Below are 14288 nucleotides of genomic sequence, written 5' to 3' on the forward strand. Positions count from 1 at the left end.
TTTCAACCTAATAAGAAGGGTACTGGGGCAGGGTCGAAGAGACTCCCCTGCTGTGGATGGCACAGGAGATCCCAGGGGTCCTGGGGTGGTAGGGACAGTACCTCTTTACCAATCAGTACCAAAGCAGTTCGGTATTTTACCAACTAGCAAGCACAGCTGAGCTAGCTGAAATTCAGCTCTGGTGAGGTGAGAATGTTCTGATTCCACCCCGTCGCACTGCTGTAAGTTGCCTGAAAGCTCTCCAGTCTGGTGTTGCCTACCAAGAGGTGGAGGAAGGGGTGGAGGATCAGAGGATGCAGGACGTGTGGAAGCTCAGGCAAGGAGGGGCCCGTCGGTACCTCAATGGCACTATCACACCAATTCATCTGGTCATCCACCAACTTGATGCTGTGCTTCATGCGCTCTGGGGGCAGCAGTTTGGCCTGGCCCACGACAGCTGGAGATTGGAGAAAGCAGGAGATAGAGAATGCAGTGAGGGTCTGTGAGGAGATGCCAGTTCCCAACCCAGTCCTGCCCGGCCCCAACTCACGGTCCATGGCTGCTGGGGCGGCAGTCCCCATGCCCCGGTTCTGGATCTGGTACACAGGCTGTGTGGGTCTCTGCCCCTCCTTTTCCCCCTTGGGTGGCGCAGGGGCTGCAGGGGGTGGTGGGGCGGTGCCCTCAGGGGTAGAGGCACCTGTCACGGCCACAGGCCCCTTCCCCTCCTCCCGTGGCTTCATGAGGACGATGGGCTTCTCCAGAGGGGCTGGAGCAGGCGGGGCAGCAGGGGCTGTTGGAGGTGGTGGCTGCTTTGACTACAGAGGTAAAAAAGTTTCCGTCAATGGGGGCAATCCATTCCTTAATGGCTCCCCTCCTCCCTCCTTCTCTGCTCACCCGCTCTGCTGGAGGTTTTGAGAGGATGATGGGGGTTTTCTGCATGACGGAAGTGCTGGTCTCTTCGCTGGCATCCTGTGGGGAGGGAGGGCAGTTACTCAGGAATGGCTCACTGGCTCTCCTGGACATTTCAGATCTTTATGTGCCATGAACTATTCTAAATGCTGAAATACATTAACTACCTTGATCCTACCAACAGCCCTGTGAGATAGATACTATTATTACCCCCACTTTACAGATGAAGAAAATGAAGCCCAGAAAGGTTAAGCAGATTGCCCAAAGTCACAAAGCCCAGGCAGCCTGGCTGCAGAACCAAATCCTCAAGCATTCTGCTCAGCTGCCTCTGCAAGGCAACAAGCCCAGGTGGGAAAGAACTAGGAGCTAGACAGGTCTGGGTGCAAACCTGGTCCCGCCTCGTGTTGGCTGTGTGAACTTGAATAAGGAGCCAGCCTCACCACCTTCACTTATGCCTCATTTTCCCATCTGTGAGTGGGTACGGGAATTCCTTCCTCACAGGATTATGATGAGGATGAGAGGAGACAGAACTCCTCAAGCGCCTAGCGTGGCACCTGACACATGGCAGGTGCTCATATGTGAGAGCTGCTGGTGGCACTTGCTATCCTGATCACCTCTGCCCTCAGCCCCGCTCCTGCTCTAGCAAAGCTGGCAGGCTGATCCCACGCCTTGACCTCTTTGTGCCTCCCCGACTCGCCCTCAGTCTGCTGAAGAGGGGAGAAATCTGAGTCTCAGTCCCGTTCTTTCTCTGGTTCCTTGAGGAACCTCAGGACAGTCTTGACCCCTCACTGCTTCTGTTTCTTCACCAACAGATTGAGGACACTTACTTAAATCCTGCTCACTTCACTGGCTTACGGTGAAGAACAAACAAAAAGATGATGTGAAAGTGCTTCGAAAAGACGTTTCAAGGGAAAAACTACAGGAGGAGAGGCTGTGGACTTCCAGGAGGCTAGGAAGGGGGAGATTATATAGGCTGAGTATCCCTTATCTGAGATGCCTGGGACCAGAAGTGCTCTGGATTTGGGATTTTTTGAACTTTGGAATATTTGCATATTTACTGGTTGAGCACCCCAAATCCATCTGCTGCAAGGCTCCAATAAACATTTCCCTTAAATGTCATGTTGGCGCTCAAAACGTTTTGAATTTTGGAGCACTTCAGATATTCACTCTGTACCTGGAATGAGCACTGTGAGGGTGGAGAGAAGACACACAGATATACCCAGGTGGCGGAGTGTAAAGCACTGGTGCCTGACTAGCACAGACGAAGCAGGGGAGAGGCGAGGGAGGCATTCAGGATGAGGCCCAATGGGCTGTCACTGATATGGGAGAAAAAAATGGGAAGAGGAAAAATGGCAGAAAGATGCTGAGGTCAGCAGGGGACACAGAGGATGAGAAGCCCATGGGTGTGACAGGAGGCTGCCAGGGCTCAGTAGCATATTTAGAGACAAAGATGAGATTTAGGAGTTGCTTGTTCAGGGATTAAACCTGAAGGTGTGGCGGGATAACATTCCCCAGGAGGGCATTATGTGGAAGGAAGAGAGATGACGCGTTCTCATTTACGCTGTGGCCCAAGAGAAGGAGCAAGTAAGAGCCCAGCTCACTGTGAATAAACTATTCTTCATGTTTGTACAGTTTTATAGCTCAGAAGCTGGCCTCAATTGTTACCTACTTCCACCCTACCAGACATGTCTGAGGTGGACAGGGCCCTAGAGAAAAAAGCCCAGGGGGCAGGTTCGGGCAGTGAGTCACCTAAGTACAGGAGAGGAGTGAGGCAGGGTCTGGGCACAAGCCGATCCCTCCTGATTCCCAGCCCAGGGCGCTCTCTACAGCACGCAGAGTGATGCCATATGTGAGACTAAGCTGGACCTGGATCTGAGTCCTGGACCCAAAGTTTATTGACTCTCATTATGGAAAAGTCCCTTCACCTCTGGGGCTCATTTTCCTCATTAGTGAAAATCAGATCTATTATAGAATCTACTTCATGGGGTAGCTGTAAGGGTTCAGGAAGACCCAAAGGACGTAAAGGACTTTGCACAGTGCAAGCACAGTATAGGCTGCTCAGTAAAAAGAAACAGAAACAGTTGTTGTTATTATGACATGACTCTTTAAAACGAGCTATGAAACCTCTCAGCTCAAACTCTCCAATGCCAATTTCACTCAGTGAAATATAAAGTTCTTTCCAAGGCCTACTAGGTCCTACCTGATCTGGCCCCAATTAACTGACTTCATCTCCTCTCTCCCTCCTTCCTCACCCATTGCAGCCATCCTGACCTCCTCTGGCTACTCCCTGAACATGCCAGATATGGGCCACCTCAGGGCCTTTGCGCTTGCTGTTCTGTCTAGAATGCTCTTCATCTCAGATGTTGGCATGGCTTATTCCCTCATGTCCTTAAAGCCTCTGCTAAAAAGTCACCTCTTCAGAGAGACCTTTTCTGACCATGTTATCTAAAACAGTCTCCTTTATCACTCTCCACCCTCTTTATCCATGAGGGCGGTAGGTTTTCTTTACAGATATATCCCTGGCATCTGGATTAGTGCCTGGCACATGGCAGGTGCTCAATAATCATTTGTGGAACCAAATAGATACATGAATGCTGCTCCTGGGTCCAGACACTCACCCGTCTCTCTCTTTCCCATGGTGCAATGTAGTCCCTCTCCCGACCACCAGGCCCAGAGAGATTCTGGGGGCCACCAGAGCCAGGCTCCTTCCACCGTCGCCGCCGCTCTATCCCATAGAGTCCAGGCTGACTGTGTCCAGACTCAGACATGGTCACCTACGGAGGGAATGAGGGGATTTCAGGATGAAAGAGTCTCTTCCTACTCTACTTGGCATACCCTAGACTATATGAAGTCCCTTCCTTCCTTTTTTTTGGAGATGGAGTCTCTCTGTCGCTCAGGTCGGAGTATAGTGGTCTGATCTTGGCTCACTGCAACCTCTGCCTCCCGGGTTCAAGTGATTCTTCTGTCTCAGCCTCCCCAAGTAGCTGGAATTACAGGCACCCACCACCATGCCTGGCTAATTTTTGTATTTTTAGTAGAGATGGGGTTTCACCATGTTGGCCAGGCTGGTCTCGAACTCCTGACCTCAGGTGATGCACCTACCTTGGCCTCCCAAAGTGCTGGGATTACAGACGTGAGCCACTGTGCCCAACCAAGGCTCTTCCTTTCTTCTTTTTTTTTTGAGACGGAGTTTCGCTCTTGTTGCCCAGGCTGGTGTGCAATGGTGTAGTCTCAGCTCACTGAGCCTCCGCCTCACAGATTCAAGCAATTCTCCTGCCTCAGTCTTCTGAGTAGCTGGGATTACATGTGCCTGCCACCGCACCCGACTAATTTTTTTTGTATTTTTAGTAGAGATGGGGTTTCACCATGTTGGCTAGGCTGGTCTCGAACTCCTGACCTCAGGCAATCCACACATCTCAGCCTCCCAAAGCGATGGAATTACAGGTGTGAACCACCGCGCCCGGCCAAGGCCCATCCTTTCAACAGAGCTCGGGCCTGTGGTAGCAACTGCAAGCTGGCTCCTAACATGCACTCCTGACTTCTTCCAAAAAAGTAAAACCCTCAGTTCTGAGCTAGGTACATGGATGGCTATCCAGAACAAACTTCTCATCCTTGTTTGCAGTTAGGTGTGGCCATGTGAGTAAGTACTTTCTGGCTATGGTATGACACTAGAAGTGTGGCTTGGCAGCTTCCAGAAACTTCCCTTCACAGACTCCGGCACATGCCTTTTGCCCCTTCCTCCCAGTGACAGGAATGTGGGTGTGGAGGTTGGAGCTCAAGCAGCTATCCTGGGCTGTAAGGCAACTTAATGGAAGGTACAATAAAACAAGACACAAAGTTGGGGGTTCCACATTAACCCTGAATTGCCTACCTCAAGAGGCAGCGAAAAACAAATACACACCTATCTCTTACTTACAGCCAAAACTATTCCCGACTATTAAAATGCTCCAGCATCAATAAACTCACAGGGGCAAGTTCATGTAAAAATAGGATATTCTCCTTAACAAAATGCAGCAAGGCATTTGCTTACAAACCAGCAATGTGATCCTCAGTCCAACAGCTACTCTTGATGATCCATTACTAGTGCATGTCATAGTGGGGCTCCAGCACTCAAGGGCCTGTTTTCACCTGGTACCCCACTACATTTCAGTGTCTGTCTGTCTTCCGTTCCTGACGGTCTGCCTTCCCTCCCACTGAATTTCATTTCAAGGTATCCCCCGTGTTTATTCTATTTGACATGTTATTTAATGTCTGGCTATCTATGCAACCCACTCTCCACCATTTTAGTATCTGTTTACAGGTCCTTAGAGAGTTTTCCAGCTGTTCACACATCATCCTAGGGTGGCCTTTGCTACTTAACAGTTTGTAGAACTCAATGGGGCTATCTGCTCAAGCTCAGAGGTCAGGCTGACAAAGTGTGGCCTAGAGGCCAAATCTGGTCTGCCTTCTGTTTTTGTAAGTAGAAAGTTTTATTGGAACATGGCCACATCCGTCAATTTACAAATTGTCTATGGCTGCCTTCTTGATGCAATGGCAAAGCTGAGTAGTTGAGACAGACAATACAGTCTGCAGGGCCTAAAATAATTACTCTCTGGCCTTAACAGAAAGTTTTACTGAATGGCCGAGTATGGTGGTTCACACCTTTGGGAGGCCGACACAGGAGGACTGCTTGAGCCCAGGAGTTCCAGATCAGCTTGGGCAACATAGCAAAATCCTCTCTCTATAAAACATTTTAAAAAGAAAAAAATAGCTGGGCATGGTGGCATGCACCTGTAGTCCCGGCTACCTGGGAAGCTGAGGTGGTGGGATTGCTCGAGCCTGGGAGGTCAAGGCTGCCATGATCATGCTGCACCACTGCACTCTAGCCTGGGAAACAAAGCAAGACCCTGTCTCAAAAAAAAAAAAAAAAAGAAAAAGAAAAAGAAAAAGCAGAACCCTGTCTCAAAAAAAAAAAAAAGTTTGCTAACCCTTGCTTAGCTTGGAAGTATCTGTTAAATCCCTCCATGAATTTTCCCAGCCCAACCTCATAATGACATAAACAGGTCCCTCGGAGACTCTCCAGAACTGAAGGGTCTGTTTACAAGACAGAGTCATAATTTTGCTAGCCAGACAAGTGGCTTGTCTAGCTCCTCTCTTACTGTGCTACATGACCTCTCCCCCAGCCACAAGCCAGGTTGAAGACTACTTTCCTAGACAGAGGAGGACAAGGGCCTGTTTACAGATGCTTAGGGAAAATGACTCATTCAATACCGAAATAACTGCTTACAGTCTCGGATGGAGATTCTCCCCAGCATCTGAAACTCCTCCCTCCCTTGCAATTAAGTGTCTTTATACATTATTCCGAAATCTACCCAGTGCTTAAGTACCTGTCTTCATGTCTCAATTGGGATTCCGCCCAGCCCTGAAGTTTCTGTTTACCCGCCTATGAGGATACCCTTTCCTGTGCAAAGTAAGCGCACCATGTGTGTGCTTTTCTTTTCTTTTTTTTTTTTTGAGACAGAGTCTTGCTCTTTTGCCCAGGCTGGAGTGCAGCAGCGCGATCTCAGCTCACTGCAGCCTCTGCCTCCCGGGTTCAGGCAATTCTCCTGCCTTAGCCTCCCAAGTAGCTGGGATTACAGGCACGTACCACCAGGCCCGGCTAAGTTTTGCATTTTCAGTAGAGACGGAGTTTCGCCATGTTGGCCAGGCTGGTCTCGAACTCCTGGCCTTAAGTGATTCGCCAGCCTCCGCCTCCCAAAGTGATGAGATTCCCCATGAGCCACAGCGCCTGGCCTCCCTGTGCCCTTTATTCCAGGAGCTTCCACAGTATCTGAATGTGGGGAGTTCCTTGGAACTTAAGAGCCCACCTAAGCCAGGTGTGGAGGTTACAGTGAGCCGAGATCGTGCCATCGCACTCCAGCCTGGGCGACAGAGCGAGACTCTGTCTCAAAAAAAAAAAAAAAAAAAAGGCCATCCCACATGCAAGCTGGGGACTTCCAATGCTGTTTCCGGGCTCCTTTGGGGGGATTTCCCCCAAACTTAGGAAAGCCGGTCTATTTAAGTGTCTACTGATAGACTTCTAGGGTGACTTCCCGAAAACTAACAATCGAATTTACATATTTTTGGTGAGTGTCTCCTCAGTGCTTAGGCATCGCTTCACACACTCCCTTCGGGCATCTCCCAGAACCTCAGTGACTATTCGCAAATATCTGGGGAGACTCTCCCGATTCCTGAGTATGTAAGCCCACTTCGTGGGACACTGCCCACCCCAGAAGTGTAGTCGATTTGCACATTTTCCTAAGGACTCCCTAGGATTTAAACTCTCTATGGGGTTCTAGAGGGGGGCCTCCCCGGATTTAGGCATTGATTTACAAAGCTTCCCTCAGGGAACCCAACTCCAGTTTCTCTTCACGCGTTATTGGGGCGGCCTCCCCAGTACTTGACGGGCAGTTTGCAGGCTCTACTTGGATCTCGCAGAGCATTAGTTTCTTATTTACACGTTATTTCCGTCCCCCGCCCCCATTCCTGCCAACCCAGTAACGAAATGACCGGCCCCGGACCCTTACTCAGTGCCGCACCCCCGGCGGACACCCCAGCGACCTTTTAATAGCCAAGGCGAGGGCGGGGCCTGCCGGCGCGCCCCGCCCCCTGCCGGTGCACGAGCCTCGCGCGGACTCGCGGCTCCCTTACCTAAGGCGGCTGCTGATTGGTTCTCGGGGCGCGGTGTGGGTTCTCCCGTGACGGGAGTCGGGTGGGGGCGGGGAGGCTGACCCCAACCACCCGCCTGTAAATGGCGTCTGGGGGCCAGGAACGTGGGAAAGAGAAAAAGTGGGCAACCCCCACTCCGAAACTGGCCTCGGCGTCCGGGTTGCGGCCCCTAAGGAAAGCTGGCCCGAAGAAGGAAGAGGAGGAGGAGTAGGTAATGCGGGGCCAAGCTGAAATCAGGTCCCTCAGGCTGCTGGTCCTGCGCATGCGCTGAGGGCTGGACGCTCGAGAACCGAACCTGCGCGCCGGGCGGAGCATGCGTGGATGGAGGCGGTCGACTTCAGCACGCATGCGGGTTCCGGAGGGGCAGGCGGGAGGACGCCGCGGCTCTGACTCAATGCGCGTGCGCGCGGTTGGAGCTTGAGGGTGGGGAGATGAGGAGGGAAATGGATACGCCGAGGAGCGGGAGGGGAACCTGGGGTTCGAGTTGTGCCTCTTCAGTGATGTTGGCGGGATGCGGTGGGGTGGGGCGACAGGGAGGAATTTCACTGTTCTGGGCTCAGTGCCAAGAACACATGAATGAATCAGACTTTGGCGTGCGTCCTGGAAGACACCCCAGTCTGTGGAGAGACTGCCAGGGCCTCAAATCACTTAGGAAAGGGCGCGGGTCCGGTTGGACCTTGAAGGACAGACAGGCGAGGGCACTCCAGGGGACAGCTAAGCAAAGGCGGTGAAGACCCCGGGGGAGAGGTCCAGACTCGCTTGGATTCAGGGTACCCCAGGGTGGGAGGTGAGGCAGCAGAGTGGGCAGATCAGACCCTGAAGGGTCCCCTGTGTCAGTTTTATCCTTAAGGCCTGGGAGATGCAGAATAGTCCGAGAGAGAACCATGTTTAAAACCTTCGAAGGCTGCGTTGGAGGAGGGAATCCGCTCCAGGTTCGAAAATTTAAACACCCGTGGGCGGAGTCTTGCTCGCGCGGAAGAGGAGCATTGGGCGAGGGGCGCGGCCTGGGAGCGCATGCGCAGTCGGAAGGGCCAGCGGTTCCCCAGTGGGCAGAGTGGGTGAATGGGAAGGTTCTAGCTTCTTATTTGAATTTCTTTATTTTTATTTTATTTGTTTATTTAGAGACGGAGTCTCGCCCTGTCGCCCAGGCTGGAGTGCAGTGGCACGATCTCGGATCACTGCAACCTCCACCTCCCGAAATTCAAGCGATTCTCCTGCCTCAGCCTCCCGAGTAGCTGGGATTACAGGCGCCTGCCACCATGCCTGGCTAATTTTTTTGTATTTTTAGTAGAGACGGGGTTTTGCCATGTTGGCCAGGCTGGTCTCGAACTCCAGACTGCCCGCCTCAGCCTCCCAGAGTGCTAGGGTGACAGGCGTGAGCCAACGTGACTGGCCTAAAAAATGTTTTATAAAATTGTATTTGAACAGGTATTACGTGTACATACACAATTCAAGCCTCTCTGGCTGTATACAATAAAAGCAAGTCTCCGCCTCTGGTTCCCATTTTCCTTTTCTAAAGCACTGGTTCCCGGTTTCTTTCTGGAGCTGCTGTTATATTAAAGCATTGGAGTTAAGAGCATGTGTTGAGTTCATATAAATAGCGGCTGACCTTGACCAAATGACTTAATGCTCTCTACTTCTACGTCCCTGTTTGTGAATTGGGTGTGGTATAACCTTACAGCATTGCCGCCAGCATTAAATGGGTGAGAGTGCGTAGAACAGTGCCTGTTGCCTAATAGCACTGTGTGTTGTCACTGTGTTTTATTTTGTGATCTACCATGATGATAGTTGTAGATTCTGAGCAGCCATCTCCCCTCCAGGCCTCATCCCTACTGTCATTGTCCCAGTACCAGTACCAGGTGGAGCCACCTCTCCAGGCTGCCACAGGTAGAAATACCAGTCACCCAGACTGACTTGAGTCCACTGTTGATGGATTCTGGGGAGAGATTCTGGGTGTTTGACAAAGATACACATGACAGGCCATCTCTGTATTATGTCTATCAGTGTCCAATTTTACTTCTTTGGCTCAAGCCATATCTGAATTTCTCAACCCCAGATCACCCACGATTGCCAGTTTCACATCAGGACAACCCTCAGAGGTAGAATTTTCTTTCTTTTTTTTTTTTTTTGAGACGGAGTCTCGCTCTGTCCCCCAGGCTGGAGAGCCATGGCCGGATCTCAGCTCACTGCAAGCTCCGCCTCCCAGGTTCACGCCATTCTCCTGCCTCAGCCTCCCGCAGCTGGGACTACAGGCGCCCGCCACCTTGCCCAGCTAGTTTTTTGTATTTTTTAGTGGAGACGGGGTTTCACCGTGTTAGCCAGGATGGTCTCGATCTCCTGACCTCGTGATCCACCCATCTCCGCCTCCCAAAGTGCTGGGATTACAGGCTTGAGCCACCGCGCCCGGCCAGAATTTTCTTAAAAGAGAGAAAGAAGAGGCCTGGCATTGACCTTGGACCCACTGTGTGCCAGGTTGTGTGTTCTCTGCTTTATATACATCACTATAATCTTCTCCCCTAATTTGTTTAACAGATATTGACCCGTGCAGTGACTCATGCTTGTAATCCCAGCACTTTGGGAGGCCAATGCAGGCAGATCACCTGAGGTCAGCAGTTCAAGACCAGCCTGGCCAACATAGCAAAACTCCATCTCTACTAAAAATACAAAAATTAGCCAGGCGTGGTGGCATGCACCTGTAATGCCAGCTGCTTGGGAGGCTAAGGCACGAGAATCACTTGAACCCGGGAGGTGGAGGTTGCAGTGAGCTGAGATCGCACCACCACACTCTAGCCTGGGTGACAGAGTGAGACTCCATCTCAAAAAAAAAAAAAGAAAACAGATGTAGACAAATGAGCCTGGAAAAGAGAAGGGCCTTACCAAAGTCCCCATAGCCAGGAAGCAGCAGGCCTGGATTCAAACCCAAGCCTGTCTCACTCTAGAGCAAGCCTACACTTTTTCCCTGGCACCAGGGAGCCAGCCTGGTGATGAGTCAGCAGTACAGTCAGGCACCCAGTGAGCTGCCTTTTGTATTAGTGGCATGGTGTGCTGTTCTGGAGATATATCATACTTTAACACTTTCTCTATTGATGAGCATTTAGACTGTTGCTAAACTTCTGCTCTTACAAACATTTACTGCAGGGGTTTGTGTGTATGTTTTTATTTTCTAATTTTTTCTTTTTCAGACATGGTCTTACTGTCTCGCCCAGGCTGGAGTCCTGTGATACAGTTGTGGCTCACTGCAGCCTCAACCTCCTGGACTTAAGCAATCCTCCCACCTCAGCCTGCGGAGTAGCTGGGACCACAGGCATGTGCTACCACACCCAGCTACTTTTTTATTTTTTGTAGAGATGGGTGTTCACTATGTTGCCTGGGCTGTCTCAAATTCCTGGCTCAAGCAATCCTCCTGCCTCAGCCTCCCAAAGTGCTGAGATTATGCTACAGTTAATATCCTTATACACGTGACTGCATGTATATGTTAGTATTGTCAGTAGACTATCTCATTTGAAGTGCAGCTAGAATTGCTGGGTCAAAGGGTATGTGCATTGGGAATTTTGAGAGCCATTGCCAAATGATCTGTTCATCTCTTTATTTTTTGTTTTTGAGACAGGGTCTCCCTCTGTCACCCAGGCTGGAGTACAGTGGCATGATCACAGCTCACTGCAGCCTCAGCTTCCCAGGCTCAAGCAATTCTCCCATCTCAGCCTCCCGAGTAGCTGGGACTACAGGCGTACGCCACCATGCCTGGCTAATTTTTGTATTTCTCGTAGAGACAGAGTTTCACCACGTTGCCTAGGCTGGGCTCAAGCAATCCTTCTACCTCAGCTTCCCAAAGTGCTGGGACTACAGGTGTGAACCACTACGCCTGGCCCTGTTCATCTCTTTCTCACTTCTGTTCATTTCTTTCAGTTATATGTTGAATGAATTATGGAACTCTAGTCATCTTCCAGGCACAGCTGTAGGCTGGAGATCCTGTAGTGAATAGGAAGAGCACTTACCCTTTGGGAGCAGATATTCTAGTGGGGCAGATGACATCACATAAAGGATGCTTGGAAGAAAAGGAAATTGGGGGTGAGGATTGTGAAGACATTGCAAAGGATATTAAATTTCAGTTAGACAGGAGGAATAAATTCAAGAGGTCCAGTCCACAACATGGTAAGTATAGTTGGTAACAATGTATACTTGAAAATTGCTAAGAGAATAAATTTTCAATGTCCTCACCACAAAAATGATAAATATGTGAAATAATGCATATGTTAATTAGCTTGATTTAGCTATTGTACAATGCATACATATACAAAACATGTTGTACACCGTAAATGTATACAATTTTTATTTTTCAATTAAAAATAAAGTCAGGTGCCAGGCATAGTGGCTCACGCCTGTAATCCCAGCACTTTGGGAGGCGAAGGTGGGCGGATCACGAGGTCAGGAGATCGAGACCATCCTGGCTAACATGGTGAAAACTCATCTCCACTAAAAATACAAAAAATTAGCCGGGCGTGGTGGCGGGCACCTGTAGTCCCAGCTACTCGGGAAGCTGAGGTAGGAGAATGGCATGAACCTGGGAGGCAGAGCTTGCAGTGAGCCAAGATTGCGCCACTGCACTCCAGCCTGGGCAACAGAGCGAGACTCCGTCTCAAAAAAAAAGTCAGCTTACAGGAATTGAGAGTGATAGAAGTCTTAGAGACTAACAGGTGGCCAGGGAAGGCCGCTTTGAGGGGGTGACATTTGATCAGAGGCCTGAGTACAGTTAAGGAAGGTCAGGAAATGAGCCATCTAAAGATGCTGAAGAATGGCCAATAAAGACCCCAAGGTGGGAGTGGGCCTGGCTGTCCAAGGATGGTCAAGGTGGCCAGAGTGACTGAAACAGAGCAAGGGAGGGAAAGAAGGGCAGGATTGTTTAGAGACGGAGCTCTAGGCAGGACCAGTTTACATAAAGTCTTATAGGCCATGGTAAGCATTTGGAATTTACTTCCAAATGTAACAAAGCCATTGAACGGCTGCAAACAAGCACTGGCTTGTTCCAATGAATGTTTACAGAGACTTCTCCAGTGAACAACAAAAATTAAAGGTGATTGCCTGTAGGGATAAGGGTTATAGGCAGATGTGGGTCAGGGCTATGGGGACTTAAAAAGCATTGTTGTTTCTTTTAACCACATAATTACTAGCTATGCGCAAAAATGTTCAATGCAAACAGTGCTGGTTGCTGTGAGGAGAATGGCCTGCAGGGGCGGAAGCAGGAGATGAGAGAGCTGGTGTCCTTGCCTGGGTGAGAGAGGATAGTGGTTCAGGAAGAGGATGGTGCTGATAGATAAGTTGAGAAGGGTCAGGAACTGGGATATGTTTTGAAGGTAGTGCCAAGGAATTCAAAGTGGGGTGTGAGAGGAAGCATGAATCAGGGATGACTTAAAAGTCATCCCAGAGATATGTTGTACAACAGGGTGACTCTAATTCATAACAATGTGTTATATACTTGAAACTTACTAAAAGAATGTATTTTAAGTGTTCTCACACCACAAAAAAAAGTACGTGAAATAATGCATGTGTAAATTAGCTTGATTTAGCCATTCCACAATGTGTACATATATTAAAACATCATATTATTTGCAGCATTAAAAAAAGTTCTAGAGGTTTTGGGCCTGGTCAACTGCCTGAAGACTGAGGCTATTTTTTTTTTTTTTTTTTTTTTTTTTTTTTTGGAGAGGTGGCTCTGTCACCCAGGCTTGAGTGCAGTGGTGTGATCTCGGCTCACTGCAAGCTCCGCCTCCCAGGTTCACGCCATTCTCCAGCCTCAGCCTCCCGAGTAGCTGGGACTACAGGCGCCCATCACCCTGCCTGGCTAATTTTTTTGTATTTTTAGTAGAGTTGGGGTTTCACCATGTTATCCAGGATGGTCTCTATCTCCTGACCTCGTGATCCACTCACGTTGGCCTCCCAAAGTGCTGGGATTACAGATGTGAGCCACCACGCCTGGCCTAAGACTGAGGCTTTTTACTGGGATGAGGAAGAGTACTTTTGATGGGAAATCAGCAAGTTTTGAAATTCTTAACTTTGAGATGCACGATGGTCATCAAATAAGTGGTCAGAGTTAGAGGAAAAAGACGGGATTTGGAGATAAAGATTTTTTCTGACTTTTCATTACAGAATTTAGTTTAATTAATTTATTTATTTTGAGACAAAGTCTTGCTCTGTCACCCAGGCTGGAATGCAGTGGCACAGTCTTGGCTCCCTGCAACCTCCACCTCCCAAGCTCAAGCAATCCTTCTGCCTCAGCCTCCCAAGCAGCTGGGACCACACATGCTCTAGCATACCTGGCTAATTTTTTAGAGACGAGGGTTCACTATGCTGCCTAGGCTGGTCTCGAACTCCTGGGCTCAAGCAATCCACCCCCCTCAGCCTCCCAAAAGCTGGGATTACAGTCACTACAGAATTTTAAAAACACACAAAGAGTCTCCCACGTACCCATCGCCCAATATTGACAGTCATCTACATTTTTCTTGTCTTATGGCTTCTATTTTTCCCTCCCACATATAAGCACACTTCCCGCCACCCCCCTGGAGTTTTGTTTTAAGAAAATCACAGATAACCTGTCATTTTGTTAATAACTATACAAGTATGCTGAATTTTCGAGCTGCCTATGTATAGATGATATTTAAAGCTGTGATTTGCTGAGATCATCTAGGCTGAGAGGTTGAAGACAGCAGGGACTAGGC

At 49.5% G+C, this 14288-nt stretch overlaps 2 protein-coding genes and 1 long non-coding RNA gene across 5 annotated transcripts in view; 1 reads left to right on the forward strand and 2 right to left on the reverse strand.

Annotated features, from left to right (window-relative positions):
- The window catches only part of SMG9 (SMG9 nonsense mediated mRNA decay factor), a 45960-nt gene extending 38119 nt beyond the window's left edge, over positions 1–7841 (reverse strand). For 2 of the 3 annotated variants that reach the window (XM_050771132.1, XM_050771135.1), the window contains exons 1-5: positions 7558–7841; positions 3507–3662; positions 874–948; positions 530–794; positions 339–436 (exon numbers count right to left, since the gene is read on the reverse strand). In XM_050771132.1, coding sequence (XP_050627089.1) covers positions 339–436; positions 530–794; positions 874–948; positions 3507–3656 — 588 coding nt within the window. In that variant the 5' untranslated portion in view covers positions 3657–3662; positions 7558–7841. The remainder of the gene's footprint in view (positions 1–338; positions 437–529; positions 795–873; positions 949–3506; positions 3663–7557) is intronic. The other variant, XM_050771133.1, reaches the window with a different exon arrangement.
- Positions 1–14288, reverse strand: part of CADM4 (cell adhesion molecule 4) — a 168600-nt gene that overhangs the window by 130294 nt on the left and 24018 nt on the right. The gene's annotated exons all lie outside the window — the stretch shown is intronic.
- Positions 7652–8886, forward strand: LOC126943002 (uncharacterized). Its single transcript, XR_007721664.1, has 3 exons — positions 7652–7786; positions 8413–8507; positions 8698–8886. It is a non-coding gene; the product is annotated as an uncharacterized LOC126943002 (long non-coding RNA).

Source organism: Macaca thibetana, chromosome 19 (genome assembly GCF_024542745.1).
Source record: "Macaca thibetana thibetana isolate TM-01 chromosome 19, ASM2454274v1, whole genome shotgun sequence".
Classification (NCBI taxonomy): domain Eukaryota; kingdom Metazoa; phylum Chordata; class Mammalia; order Primates; family Cercopithecidae; genus Macaca; species Macaca thibetana.